Source organism: Microtus pennsylvanicus, chromosome X, assembly GCF_037038515.1.
Source record: "Microtus pennsylvanicus isolate mMicPen1 chromosome X, mMicPen1.hap1, whole genome shotgun sequence".
In the NCBI taxonomy this organism is placed as follows: Eukaryota; Metazoa; Chordata; class Mammalia; order Rodentia; family Cricetidae; genus Microtus; species Microtus pennsylvanicus.
In genome coordinates this window covers 116,167,093-116,182,003 of record NC_134601.1, presented here as the reverse complement: position 1 = coordinate 116,182,003, position 14,911 = coordinate 116,167,093, and the positions used below count along the sequence as shown (strand labels likewise).

Genomic DNA, 14,911 nt, shown 5'->3' with positions numbered 1-14,911 from the left:
ATGTAGGAATTCAGTAAGAGAGAATGTCACCTGCTGGCCAAGATGTTTTCAGTTCTACCTGCTGAAACTTTTTGTATTTTAAGGGTAATTGGGGACTATGGTTCCAATGTGACCTTTCAAAGAACATCTTTGAGAGTTGGAATTACAGTGATATAGATGAGAGAGAGAAAATTTGTTCCTTAGCAGCTAAGCAGCCCCATAGAAGTCGACTGTTCATCATTTTTTAAATTTGTTTTTTTGAGGATTTCATACGCTAGTATTTCAATTACACCATTTCCCTCTCCCACCTCCAACTCCCCCCAAATCTCCACCTGGCCTTAAATTCAGGGTCTCTTATTCTTTAATTATTATCATTACACGCAAACACACAAATTGAAAAATATAATCTGCTGAGTTCATTTAATGAAATTTTATACTGATACAAACTTCAAATAATATACCCTATAATTACTAAAAATAAGAATACTTCAAATCTGTATAAAATTATGTACTTTTAAAATCAGGTTTTTTTGAAACTTGTTTAGATCCTCTCAATCTCTCTCTCTCTCTGTCTCTGTCTCTGTCTCTCTCTCTCTCTCTCTCTCTCTCTCTCTCTCTCTCTCTCTCTCTCTCTCTGTGTGTGTGTGTGTGTGTGTGAGAGAGAGAGAGAGAGAGAGAGAGACAGACAGACAGACAGACAGATAGTTTGTCACCCTCACATTCTTGTTGAATGCATATGTTCACAGCATAAGTGTACTGTGACACAGTAGTTCTGGTTGCATGGACAACTGAAAAGCTACCACCTTTTGACCCTCAGCCTAATTCTTCCTGGCCAGATAGCTTCCAGCTTATTCATAGGCCTTTAATGGACCGAGACTGGAAACCTGTAAGAAGCAGAGGTTTCTAGTTTTTGGCAGGATATTGTGGAGTTTCTGGTGCCAGAAGAGTTGGTTCCCTGATGAAGTTGTTTTCAACAGTCACTACAACAAATGGTCAATTCAGTCACTTAATTGGGGAAAACATTACTCCAACCAGATTTATGGCATCTGTTATTCAAGATGACCATTTATAGCCACATGTTTGATTTTCAGTTATCAAATATGATTTAGACACAAAATAGAGCTAGACATTAGTCCCAGCACAAAACATAGGGGAGTCTTACAAATGATGACATTATGGGGATACAGTAAAGAGAAGGGTAAGAGAGGGGAGAGAGAAAAAAGAAAAAAGAAGAGAAAGTTATATAAATGTGTAAAAATAAAATGTATCCAATATTTTTTTGCATATGTGGTGGTAGGGATCGAACCAAGAGCCACATAATATGAGGCAAATATACTAGCACTGAGCCACACCCTTTGCCTATTTTTTTTGACTTTTCGAGACAGGATTTCTCCGTGGCTTTTTTGGTTCCTGTCCTGGAACTAGCTCTTGTAGACCAGGCTGGCCTAGAACTCACAGAGATCCTCCTGCCTCTGCCTCCCGAGTGCTGGGATTAAAGGCGTGCACCACCACCGCCCGGCCACCCTTTGCTTATTTTAAGAAATCTAAATAAGCTAACAGTTCCCTCTTAGAGTGTCCCTGAAACACATCAACAGAAAGCGCAAATGAGCAAGTTTCATACTCACACAATAGCAAGTATTGGTAAAATACTAAGTTTTCGATTTTATGTTTAATTATGTATATATGTATGTGAGTTTGTGAGCATGAATGTAGTGCCTTTGGAGATGAGAAGAGGGTGTAGGATTCCCCTGGACCTAGAGTTACACGTGATTGTGAGCTGCCCATACATGCTAGACATCAAGCTTCAGTCTTCTGTAAGAGCGATATGCTCTTTTAACCTCTGAGACATCTCCTCATCCACAAAGTATTTAAATAGATTTTCTTGTTTTCTAATCTATCCAATCATATTTTTACTTGAAATATTACCTATATTTTTCAGACAAAAATATAACACTATAACTAGGAACAAAACAAAAAAGGTAAAAATTCCTCTGATTACTGAAATTGATAGCAAGACTTTATATCATAAAACACATCATTATCTTCCTTTTCTCTCTACCCATGATCTCCAGTCCAGTTCTGACCTGCCACAGCATATTTTTCTATTTTTCACATTTGCTTTCATTGGTTTTAATAAGGAAGAAAGCCCAGAGAGCCAAATCAATGGGAGAAAAGAGACTGTTTCACGCCTCTGGCCCATGGCAAAAGGAAAAAAAAATTTCTATTTCAAAAATAGCATGCTCTCAAGGGATTTCCACCTCAATGTTAAAAACATAGTGGACAGCCTTAGAGATGGCAAAGCATTTCAGACACTACTGGGATCAGCATTTAGTTAAACACCCGAAGGCTCAAAGGCTCAACATTCTAAAAGCCTGGCTTTGTTTTACTTTTAGAAAGGATAATACCCTGTTTTTGAGTCCTATAACTTAAGGTCCTATGAAAAGGCTTGAGGGATTTACATATAAATAGTGACTTATGACAATCAATAATAATTTTATTATTAACTATATTCATGAATTAATTCTAAGATTACTAGAACTAGTATGGATTTAAAGCTAAAGTGAAAATGCTAGTTATAGAGCCCATACTTCATATTCAAGAAGTTGATCTGTCTTCTCTGACTAAAAATGGAAAGATAATGTCAGCCAGGTCTAAAAGTTGCTTTTGATTTTATTAGGGACTTTTAGTAACCTGGTTGTTAAAAAAAAAAGGCAGACCAGAAAGGTACACACAGACACAACAGGATTTTTCCTGAGGACCAAACTTCTCTGGTAATGTGGAATGCTCACTAGAACTAACCTGAGTCACTGCAAATAGACGACAAATTGCAGATATTTCTCTGAGATTTGACTCCTGGAAAAAAAAGAAGAAAGAAACCCAGCTGGTTAAGCATGCTAATAACTGTGCTCATATACTGCATTGTCAAGAAAATTGGCAAACGAAGGCATCTAATGTAGACCAAAAGCATAAAAAAGCTGAACAGAATTGGCTGGATAGATCACACCAAGAATAGCAGAATGTGTTCTTACTTAGATGAGCAGCTATGGGCTGTGACTCTACCACTCCTTGGCATACCACTGTCTGACCATCAACAGTTCTCTGAAATTTCTTTGTCACTTTTCTAATTATTTCTCCTCCTGTCAAATTTAAGTAGCAAACCACGGAAACAAATCATGCATAGAGAATCAGGGCTACTTCTGAATCGTGGGCCTTCCTTCCCTTCCAAAGTAGGAAAATCCTAGAAGACTCTCACGTTGGTCTTAGCTCATACAGAGTGCTCTACAAATGCACATTAGAAATAATAGTAATGTTCCAACTTTGACTTCCTGAACAAAAGTTACAGAATTCAAAGTATATTCGCTGAGCACTTACTATATTTTCTGGATCTTACTCATACAGACCCTACCCTCAAGGAGCTTACACTCTGGTGGGTAGGGAATAAAAGTGTGGCATGGTAGCGTTTACAATCTAGAGGGTGATCCTAACCAGGAAATAAAAAGGTTGTGTAGTGGACAGGCCATCGGCCACACAAACACACAAAGAAGGAAGAGATGAACGGGAAATGAAATGAGCCATGTTAAAAGCAGGTCAACCTGAGAAACACTTTCTCCTTTGTGAAAGAAGTGTATCTTTTGGTTTGATTTGAAAAGAACTCAAGGTTCCATTCAATAATTGGATCTTTCTGTTGCCATGGAAGAAATCCACAGAAGATGGGAGGGTGGGGAAGGCAAATGCTGTTGAGGTTCTCAGTAAACTAGTGAAGGAACAAAGATCATTAAAAAGATTATGTGTTAAACAATATTTTGTCTCCTTGTTGTGTCTTCTTTGGTCAGAATTATATATTCAATGCCCAAATGCAAGTTTATTTCCATTGCGTGTTCTGACTTTGTTCTTGTGAGAGAAATTAGTTTGGATGCAAATGAAAATTGTAATTTGACTTAGTGCCCGTGATATGGTTTCTGTCAGAATGATTTATTTGTGTTTGAGTGGCAAGCTTCAGCTGAATTTAGGTTCTGTGAACAACTGACTGTCACACTGTACAACATGTTATAACTGTATAGATGGCAGGGAGTAATGCTTTCTGTGGCCTTTCGACCGCTCCTCTCTTGCTTGCTCAGCTTGTCATTCTCCTCCAGGCTTTCCCTGCACCTCCACTGCTGCTCTTTCTCGGTGAGAATTTTCTTTCCCATTTCTGGAACTGCTAGCTATAATTCCTCCCCCAGTATGTGACCTCCGATGATTCTTTAAATCCTGACTGAGACGAACTTTATCTGAGCACGGTCAGATAGTAAGTATTTTAGGTTTTGGGAGCTAGATGGTTTCTGCTGCAACAACTCAATTCTATGTAGCAAAGAAAAAAAATAGCCACTGAAAAATAATTTAAGCAAAGAGGCAGGGCAGTGTTTCAATAAAATTCTATTTACAGAAAACAGGCAGTAAACAAGATTTTCCTACTGACGTCAATGAAGAGCCTTTGTTAGACAGGTCTTGTGTGCCTGGACTTGCACGGGACACTTAGAAGCACATCATTTCTTCATTTAAAAAATGTTCATTCTTTTCATTCTTTTTTATTATATCTTGTGGATAATGTCATTATCACTAACCCCTCTATTGCATACATATCTTAATCATGTCACAAATATCTGTGAGTCTGGGATGTAGAGTTGGTGGTAGAATGTACACCTAGCATGTGGCAGGGCCTGTGTTCAATCCTCAGGACCTAAACAAACAAACAAACAAACATCCTGGTAGAATCTTTGACTATGTCTGCATGAACGTTCTTGTCAGTTAACTGTTTGTTTCCTCTGTCTTACCCTTAGACAAAAAGATTCTTGAGGGTAGGCACTGGTGTCTGATGACTACTACACAGACCAAAACATCTACTACAATTTTAGGTATCCAGGGAATACATATCTATTCATTAAGAACAGATTTTATTTTTAAAAAGTAAGAAAAAGACAAAGAAATAACAAATACCAGCCATTTCTTTAGTTTTACTTCAGTTATAAAAAGAAAAGTCTTGATATTGATAATAAGTCATACCTGATACATTGGAGGTTTTTACTATAGTGATTTTAGTTTTTTCTGCAAAGAAGCAATTTAAATATTAGAGCAGAATTGTTGCTTAAAAAAACAATTTGCCAAGAGTTTCTTTTTTTTTGTGAAGTGCTAAGAAAAGCACACTGTTGACATCTTAAAGATCCCATCAGTCCAGCAGCAGAATGAACGGGACTCTCATTCACAGAACATGATGCAGCATTGGTCTAGGGTGCATCTGAAAGTTGGAGTCACGTGTTTACACACTTAGATCATACCCATCACACATCCCACTTCTTGTGTAATTCTACTTCAATCTCCAGGCACGACTGCTGGACCAACAAATGTGAATTTATAATACAGGTGGGTAGGATTAAGATGGAAACAGGGCCTTCAGACTGTAAGGAACAGGTGGCCCAGAAATGAAAGGCCATGTGAATCAGTACATGCTGACTCAAAAACATTGCTACTATAGTTGACACTCAAGAATCCTGATTTCTCCTTTAGAGGTAATGCAGTACTATCCTCGCTGTACTGGCAGATAAACCCGCTCTCAGAGAAGTCAAGACCATTCAACAACTCTTGCATAACAAGCTCATAGTTGAACCAGGATCACTGAAGTTAGGGGCTCACAGGCAAATATTAATGTCCTCTCAAGAGCCAAGCCTTAGGAATATCTTTCCAAGCACATTTGCAGACAAAGTCCACTCTGTAGCCCCCAGATGATGGAGAATCAGGTTCAGAAATCTGGAGGATTGCCGGCTGCATTCAAGGTACAAATTTGCAGAGAAATTCTGTGTTCTAGAGGAGATAGGTAAATTATAAAGGAAAGACTAAGTTCAAAGTTTGGAGACACCCTGAAAAATAAACAATATCATAGGGACACTTCCATAAACTTTTGTTTTTGTTACTGATTGAGTTCACTTCAGTGTGTGATTCATGGGCAATGGTTGGTGGTAATTACAGAGGTGGATACCACTTTGCACTGTCATCAATAACCCTTTATACATTATTTTCTTTGCCTTGCTGTTTTTCTCTCCATAGAAAATGAAGCACAACTGTGAAATAAACTTGTATTTTTATAGCTAAATCCTGAAAAGTATTTAACTTCCCTAATAATCAAGAATGAAAAAAACTATAAAGAATCAAGAAGACGATTTAATAAAAATAATGTAGTCTCAGCAAAGGTACAGTGACATGGCCATTTTCATCCACTGCGGGCAGGATGAGGCAGGGTACAATTTTCCTAGAAGGTAAACAGGCAGTAGTTCTCAAGGGACTTAAAATATTCATACTGCTGACCCATTATTTCCAATCCATGGAACGTATCCTATAGAAATCAGGGACGAATGCAAAGATGTTGGCATCAGGATGTTCATTGCAACAACTTCTATTAAAAGAATACAAACAACTTTAATGCTTAGCATATGGCACACAATGGAATAGCATCAAGTCATTAATAGCAAGAGACAATGACAAAAGCTTACAATTTAGTATTAAGTTAAAAGAGAAATATAAAATCTTTGTAAGTTATGATTAGTCTGAAAAAGCTATAAACATGGGGGTAAGTATATATATATATATATATATATATATATATATATATATATATGTGTGTGTGTGTGTGTGTGTGTGTGTGTGTGTGTGTGTGTGTGGTTGCAAATGAATGTATATATAATATATATATGATCAAAACTGAAAATGTACCAAATTACTAACAACAATAGTAAAGTAACACTAAAGATGATTTCTATTTTCTTCTTTGTATTTCCCTATATTCTGCATTTTATGAGCGAATAGGTGTTGCTGTGATATTCAAAAAAACAATAAATATTCTTTTTAAGCAGCGTATATGGCCAGAATAGGAAGTTTATGAGTGTGGTGACAACAGCATAATAGCTCAATGACAGAGTCACTCATTCAAAGATTGGACACCTAGGGATAGAAGCAAAGGAACAACAGAAACTTGTTCCTTTACTAATCCATCAGCCTCAACGTACAAAGAACTCAAGAAGCCACAGAAGACAAGCTATGGCACCCAGAAATAATTTGAAATTACCTGTTTTGTTTAAAGTCGACAACACTTCTGAAGCAGCATCTAAAGTAATAACAAACGGAGTAATTACTGGCAGATTCTTTAAACACTTCAATTTCCCCGAAATCTAGAAGTTAGAGTTTTGCAAAATCTAACTGGTACTAGCCAAGGAAACAACATCCCCAGACCTATTCTCTGTTCTTCGGCCCCAAGATGAATTTGAAGACACTTTCATTTTTTGAGAAGGCACTTTCTGAATGTCTGTTATGTGTGTAACACATGGCAACACTCCAATATTTATTAGAGTCAACTATACCCATTTATGTTAATATTTTTGTCGCATTGCAGAAAAGGGGATGGAAAGATTGTAAGAGCTAGAGGTCAAGAGTGAAGCAGTGTCTTCTGGACATGACAGGACTCCTGCACCCACGAACTCACACAGCTCTGGCTACCTGTGAAGATCAGTCCAGTTAACATTGTAGCATGGAATGAGAAGGGTTCATGAGATCCCACCACCCCTAATTGAGGAGCTATGGACAGGTGATGCTTTTGTAGGGGGGAGAGAGAGAGAGTCAACTTTAAGGGCTGCCCACCCTTCGGCAGATGGCTCCATAGTCAGGAGTATATGGGCAGCACAGATTGGAGTTGATGGGTTATTAAATTTTTAAAAAGAGGACACGAAGTTGGGGTTGGGTGGGGAGGGGACGGTGGACCTGCAAGGAGCTAGTGAGGAGAGTAGAGGGTGACTCTGATCAAAATATATTATATGGAATTCTCCTCAAAATTAATAAAAATGTTAAAAAATAAAAAAGTCATTTTCTCTCTATGGTAATGAGAAATCCCTTATGGATAGGAAATTTACAACATGAATAACAACTTTGATAGCCCTGGGGATGCCTAGTAGCTTTTACCAGTGACACATTCTTACAAAAAAAAAGTCAAATAGTGCTAGTTTAAGTTTAGAGCTCTTAGGTATTATCAGCCTTTAGGAAGATTTCATTTCAATCCTATTGGATTTTAAAAAAATCTAATTAAAATGAATTCTACAGGTATTTCTTTGATGAAACTAATCCTAGAATTTATTATTAGAGATGAAATTTTAGAAAAAAAAATGGATGTGGCACATGCCTTCATTCTTAACAATTAAGAAACCAAGGCCAAAGAACTATGAGTTTGACGTCAGCCTGGGCTACATAGTGGGACCTCATCTCAACAAACAAACAAACAACTAAACAAACAGTGCACTGCCATGCTTAAAACACATCCATATATCCCCCACACAACACACAACACAATAAAGATACCACTGCCAAAGCTAAACTGAAAATAATCTTTTCACTGCGTGAAGTAATTACACACAAATCTGACAACTGTTGGTTTTTTGCATTGGGCAAATTATGAATTTAATCAGTTTCAATCAGTGTAAGATACATCTATGATTATTTAGCTCCCTAACCACCAACCACAGGGTTGAATTTTATTTTAACCAAGAGATTCTGAGAAGTGTTGTGGTTTGACCAAAATAAGATAGAAAACTGTTTCCCCTCAGAGGGGAGAGAACAGAATGTCCTGCTCCACCTACCTCCCTGGGATATACTGAGATTCTTTGTCCTTCTCTCTAACATGATGAGGAGCCAGAATTTTTTTGTTGTCCATTTCATGGTATTTAAAAATTGATAAGAATCACCCATAAAGAGACTTGCCTTTGAACGCCCTGTCCTCCAAATTCATGCTGAACACATTGAAGTCATTGGATGTGCTTCCCACACTTAAATAATACGTCATGTCAAGTGTGTTGGCGTTTTGTTAAAGAGCAGATGAAATGGAGTACTTAAAGTGTGATCAATGTCTCTAGAATTTTTCTAGAATAGTTACGGTGGGAGAGGGATTCTTTTTTATTTTCCTTCCATGATCAGACATTTTATCAGTTAACCAGAATGGTTTACTCTCTCATGCTGGCAGGCCTTAAATTTTGGAGTGCTGGATTATATGGGATTACTTAGTGTCCCCAGATATAATTTAGAGATAGAAATCTTTATCACCACTCATTATACTTCTATTCGTATGAAGGGTTATTTGTTTTCCCTTACTTCAGAAACATTCTTACCATTGAGGCTTGCAGTTTCTACCTCTTTATTTTTCCCAAGGAGAAGAAGACAAAGGAATAATTAAAACAAAAGCTTAACAAATTGGACTACATCTAGGCTTAAAGATTTTCAAAATCTTGCCTGGTGTACCATTGGAGTAGGGGACAAGACTGACAAGAGATGATTCAGCTGCAGAGAGAGAAAAAATAAGTGAATACTTTGAAACAATTGTATTTCTTTTGAGCCAAGGTTTCAATGTATAGCCCTGGCTTGAAACAATTATTTATGAAATTTTAAGAAGTCGGAATTCTTGAGATACAATCATAAAAAGAAGAAAAAGTGCCACAAGACTCAAAATCATGGAGTCTGCTGCACCTTTAGAATACCATGGCAATAAGTTAGGAGCCACATCAGAATAAAATAAATGAGAGTTTCATTTTTTCCAATCAAAAGAGTTCTAGAAAACACTTAAAATAACTTGTTCAACTATTGTCATAGATATCTATCATCATGTAGACATCACACTACTATAATGATTCCTGTCAACTGCCAAGTCTTCCCATGGTACACTGTGTGTGTACATATATATTCTAATATATATAAAATATTAGAATCTAATATTTTATCCCATTTATTGGCAAGCCCTTTTGAAATATGGTCAATAAATCAAGTTCTAAATTTCTTGTGGAATGACTCTCTTCTTATGCTAGGAAGTCAGTCTACCACACACATTTCACATGTTTAAATATTTAAGAGAGTTGATGGTTTTTATCTTGACCTAAACATGGAGAGAATCACAAACACTTCACAACTGAAATATGTCTTCCAGTAAAGAGCTTACTTTTCAGCTGGTATGGACAAAGCACTTGGCTGGCCTTTCTCAAAATGCTCATGGGTTGGCTGAACACACACACACACACACCCTGTCTATCCCATATTATTGCTTTTATATCTTGTCACTTACTATATTTATTCTTTTAAACACTTGCCAAGATCTTTCTTGAGGAACAAGACTGGGCCTAGGCAATTCAAATCAAAGGGTGCTTATGGGGTAGAACAAAATAATTGGCCAGAGCCAGTTTTTAATGTATGACTATTAATTTGTCAGTGGGGACACAATTCAAAGAAGAGGCCCGAGGGCACAGCCGTCTTCTTCCCTTGACATACACTGGGTCTTACGTTATCCCCAGGGCACCCAGAGCCCAAGGTATGACTAGAACTCTGCATTCTATACAAACAGGGCTTTGCAGGGTTTGCTATGATTGCATTTGCCAAAAGGTCATCTACTAAAACAGTTGTTCTCAACATTCCTAACACTGTGGCTCTTTAATACAGTTCCTCGTGTTGTTGTGACTTCCTCAAACATAAAATGATTCTTGTTGTTACTTCATTACCATAATTTTGCTATGAATCATAATGTAAATATCTGTGTTTTCTGATGGTCTTAGGTGACCCCTGTGAAAGGGTCATTCAATCCCCTAAAGAGTCTCTACCCACAGGTTGAGAACTGCTGTTCTATAAGAAAACTACACTAGCATGTTGAACCTAGGAACTCAACAACTAGGGGGCAAACTGACAAAGACAAGTTTGGTGGCTTAAGGTTCAGGGTTTGAATGTTTAACCCATAACATAACAACTCACGCCGACAGTCATTTATTTACCCTATAGCAGGTACATGGAGTCTCTTGTTTCATCTTTAAATATCCCATAAAGCAGATACTATTGTTCTCCTTGAATTGCAGAGAAAGAAACCGAGGCATAAAAATGTTAAGGAACTTGCACTGAATCTAAGCTAGTGGTGGAGGTGGGAGGGTGGTGGCTTGCTTAATTCAGACAGCCTGGCTCCAGAGAATGTGTTAACACGATCAAGTTTCCCCTGCTGAGCCCATTTCCACATCTATAACATGAACATCCTGAGTCCTATACCTGGAGAGGAACGAGATGTCTGAAGACTTCAGGCACGGTAGCCAACTCTTATGCTGCAATTATTATTGAATTCAGACGGTTGAATGAATAACAAGTTCATTTTTACAGCCTAATGATGGAATACCAACTGATTGACAACCGTAGGACATGTGGTATATCAGAAAGAAGACAGGTAGGATGCAAAGAAGCCCACACTACCTCTGTGTGATGTGGAGCAAGAAGCTGTGAGATCTCAGACGAGTTATTTGGCAGCCCTGGGCTCCGTTCTCTCACCATAGGACACTCGGATGCTAGTTTCCAGCTGTTAGTCTCATATCAGAGTATGGTTCTTTGTTCCCATAGGTTCTATACACATTTCTCTTTAGTTTATTTGCCTTCCCATCGTCATATGTGCTAAGTTCCTAGAAGCCTCTGGAAAGATATTCTCTAAGTGAAGGGATTGAAGGAGTGGACTGAAGAGAACAGCTCACCTTGCAAATACAATAAATCGTGGCACATTTAAGTTCTTGATGCTGCTCAGACTTGTGAGCTAGACTACTGACCATAGCCGAAGCCCTTAAGCTGCTACCCAGTGAAATCCATAGTCCCTAGAGAGTTAGTCCCCAGCTTGGCTAGGCACTATGGAAGAATCAGTATGCCTGTCTGCTCTTGGTCTTGTGTGTGCATGTTTAATGACAATTAATTTAACCAAGTGTCTTAGAGGAAAACAGTTTTGCTGTATCTGACCATGTGTCATCCTGCATGGAGAACTTCCAAGTAACATTTTCCTGAGATTCCCCAAAGTCATAAAAGAACTCTTACCAGATGGCGATAGCAAACTGGAATTACCAGCGTTTTCTGTCAAGGAAAAAGGTGATTTAGCATTAGTTTGGTTTGTTTACATATTTGTAGGCGATTCGCATTTTTTAATGGCAACGAATGCAAACCAAGCTGCAAATGACTACCAAAAGAGGGCAGCATGTTATTTTACGATTATGTTCCACACCCTGTTTCAGCGCTTCTTTTCAATTCTCTATGAACACAGCTTTCTAGTGAAGTAATACTCCCAATTTTTAACTCTTGTGTGTGTGTGTGTGTGTAATACACACATGTGCATGTAGGTACCCATGTAAGTTTATGCAGAAGCCAGAGGAGAATATCTTGTGTCCTCTATCCTACTCTACTTTATCATCCATCCATCATCCATCCATCATCCATCCATCCATCCATCCATCCATCCATTCATCCATCCATCTACATATTTAGAGACAGGGTTCTTCACTGAATCTGAAGCTCATTGTTTGGGCTAGGCTGATTAGCCAGTGAGCTCCTGGCATCTACTTTTCTCTGCTTCCCAACACAGGGCCTATAGGCACATGCTGTGCTGGAGTTCTATGTGGGTTCTGGAGATTTGAACTTAGGTCTTCTTGCTTTCACAGCAAGCACTCTTACACACTAAGCCATCTCCCATGTCCTCAACTTTTAACTATTTATAGTGTTTTATATATGATGTTGTATAATGTATAAATGTGTAATGTACACTTCAAACTAAGGAGATTGCTAAGACTTTAAGCTGTTGTTTGATGTTCACTGAATAAATAGGAAAAGTGCACATCTGGACAAATTAAAGTTTATTAACTATGCTTTTATTTTAGCACAAACTTTTTGACCTATTAAGGTATCTCTTTCTTCTGAGTTGAACTACATCAGCCACCTTTGGGTGAATAAACTACAAGAACTGCTGAGTTATTTATTTTGGGAAAATGCTCAGATGCCTTTAAAGAAAAGCAGTTTTATTTTTTCTGTGCAGGAAAGCAATACATGCCTGAGGCTGGAGGAATGGCTCAGTGGTTAACAGCACATGCTGCACTACAAGACCTAGATTCGGTTCCCAGCATCCACATCAAAATCCAGCATGGTCAGATGTGCCTGCAACTCCAGGGTTATGGGGCAGAGACAGGTAGAAAGATCCTGGAAGCTTACTGGCCAGCCAGCCTAGTCCAAACAATGAGCTTCAGCCAAACTCAGACAGTGAGCTTACGGAGGCAAGAAAAGGGTGCCTGGTACCCTGAAACTAGAGTTGCAGATAAGCAAATATGTGGGTTCTAGGAACTGAACCCAGGTCTTTTGGAAGAACAGCTAGTGCTTTTTTAACTGCTGAGCCACCTCTCCAGCCCTAAAGCTAGACATTTAAAATTTGTTATCCTTTCCTTTTTCTTTTGGTATTGTTTTCCCTTTGGATATCAGTTCACTTTTTCTATGTCTCAGAACTACATCATCCTTCATGGTCCAATATAGCCATTTCCCCACATGTCTTAAATGTCTTATGTTTTCCTGAGTACTAGTCTGGGCTTCTTTGAGGGTTTGCCCCCATTCACTTCCCACTTGCAATAATGATGGGGTTGTCGCTTCCAATTAGTCATGTATTTGAACTTCATGCCACTCTTAGGAGACAAAATATTTCCAATGTTGAAAACATTCATAAATGCTTGGCGGTGGCGGTACATGCCTCTAATCCCAGCACTCGGGAGGCAGAGGCAGTCAGAACTCTGTGAGTTCGAAGCCAGCCTTGTCTACAGAGCAAGTTCCAGGACAGGCTCCAAATCAATAGACAAACGCTGTCTCAAAAAACAAAAACAAACAAACAAAAGTTTTGTAAACAAAGAAAGGAAAAAAATTAAGTTTTTTTTCAGACGTTTTTCTTTGGAAACCTATAGAGCAAATCTTCAACTATTGCCAAATTACTGAAGTCTTGATCTAATCCCATAAATAAAATTATTGGAATCTACCTATAAAATTTACTTAATATGACCCTCTGATGAATTTTTTCTGATGATTTTTTAAAAAAAATAAAGTCTATATATTCCAATTATGGTGAGAATGAGTTTATAATAGTAAGCCAAACAGAGCCTGAAGAATAGAAAATTCAAGATAATAGCTTCATGGTTGGAGACTCCTTCCCTATATCGCCTCCTTAGCACTTGTTTTCAGTACGATTGCCACCACTTCCCAACTCTAGTGTCACAGGTTCTAGTGTGGTGTCAGTACTACCATATGATTGTCCCACTGTCATTGCCTCTCCAACCCAATGTAGCCTAGAACTCAGCCTTCATCACCCCATATCTTTTTGATATTTGATCTATTCTTGAACTTAGCTTTGCTGTTAACAATGGCTAAGCAATTCAAGTCGAAAATTTAAGTGGATTGATTTCTTCTTGCATTACTGTTCTAGTGAATTGCCATGAAGTTAGTGGCTTACAGTGCAAATTGGTTATCAGAACCCACTGGACGAAAATCAAGTTGGTGACAAGTTACGGTCCTATCTGGAAGCCCTGGAGGTGAGTCCAGTTCTTGCTTATTTGGGTTATTGGCAAACTAGTTTTCTGTAGTTGTAGGACTGAGGTCCTTATTTTCTTCCCAGCTATAGACTGAGGGTCATTCTAAGTCTCAGAGTCATGTTTCTTGACTCTTGACATATTTGTCTGTCTTCAAAGCCATAGTGACAGGATAGAGTAGGGAAGGTCTCATGGGCTATCATCCTGTCACTTAAGAGACTCACTGGGTTCATCTGGGCAATCTACGATAATCTCCACATCTCATGGTCTTTAATGCTAATTACATCCACAATGTCCTTTTCACAATGTAAAGTTTAACTTTGCCTTTTAAAACTGGAAGTTTTAGATGGTGACACTTCATGGCGACTCTCGGGCCCTCTGAAGTGTTCTTTGGCTCCAGAGGCAGACGGAGATGGCTGGCATTGCTCCTATCCTCCATGGGCAGCAAGTACACACGTTGGTGCATACACATACATGCAAGCAAAACACACATAAAATAAAATGGATAATTTTTTTGTAAAAGTTGATTTGAT

At 38.3% G+C, this 14,911-nt stretch overlaps 1 protein-coding gene across 3 annotated transcripts in view; it reads right to left on the bottom strand.

The window, feature by feature from the left end:
- The window catches only part of Adgrg2 (adhesion G protein-coupled receptor G2), a 131,811-nt gene that overhangs the window by 38,044 nt on the left and 78,856 nt on the right, over window positions 1-14,911 (bottom strand). Inside the window, exons 3-7 of one of the 3 annotated variants that reach the window (XM_075957800.1) lie at window positions 11,866-11,901; window positions 9,280-9,327; window positions 7,076-7,114; window positions 5,023-5,064; window positions 2,779-2,832 (exon numbers count right to left, since the gene is read on the bottom strand). In XM_075957800.1, coding sequence (XP_075813915.1) covers window positions 2,779-2,832; window positions 5,023-5,064; window positions 7,076-7,114; window positions 9,280-9,327; window positions 11,866-11,901 — 219 coding nt within the window. The remainder of the gene's footprint in view (window positions 1-2,778; window positions 2,833-5,022; window positions 5,065-7,075; window positions 7,115-9,279; window positions 9,328-11,865; window positions 11,902-14,911) is intronic. The other 2 variants (XM_075957801.1, XM_075957802.1) reach the window with 2 other exon arrangements.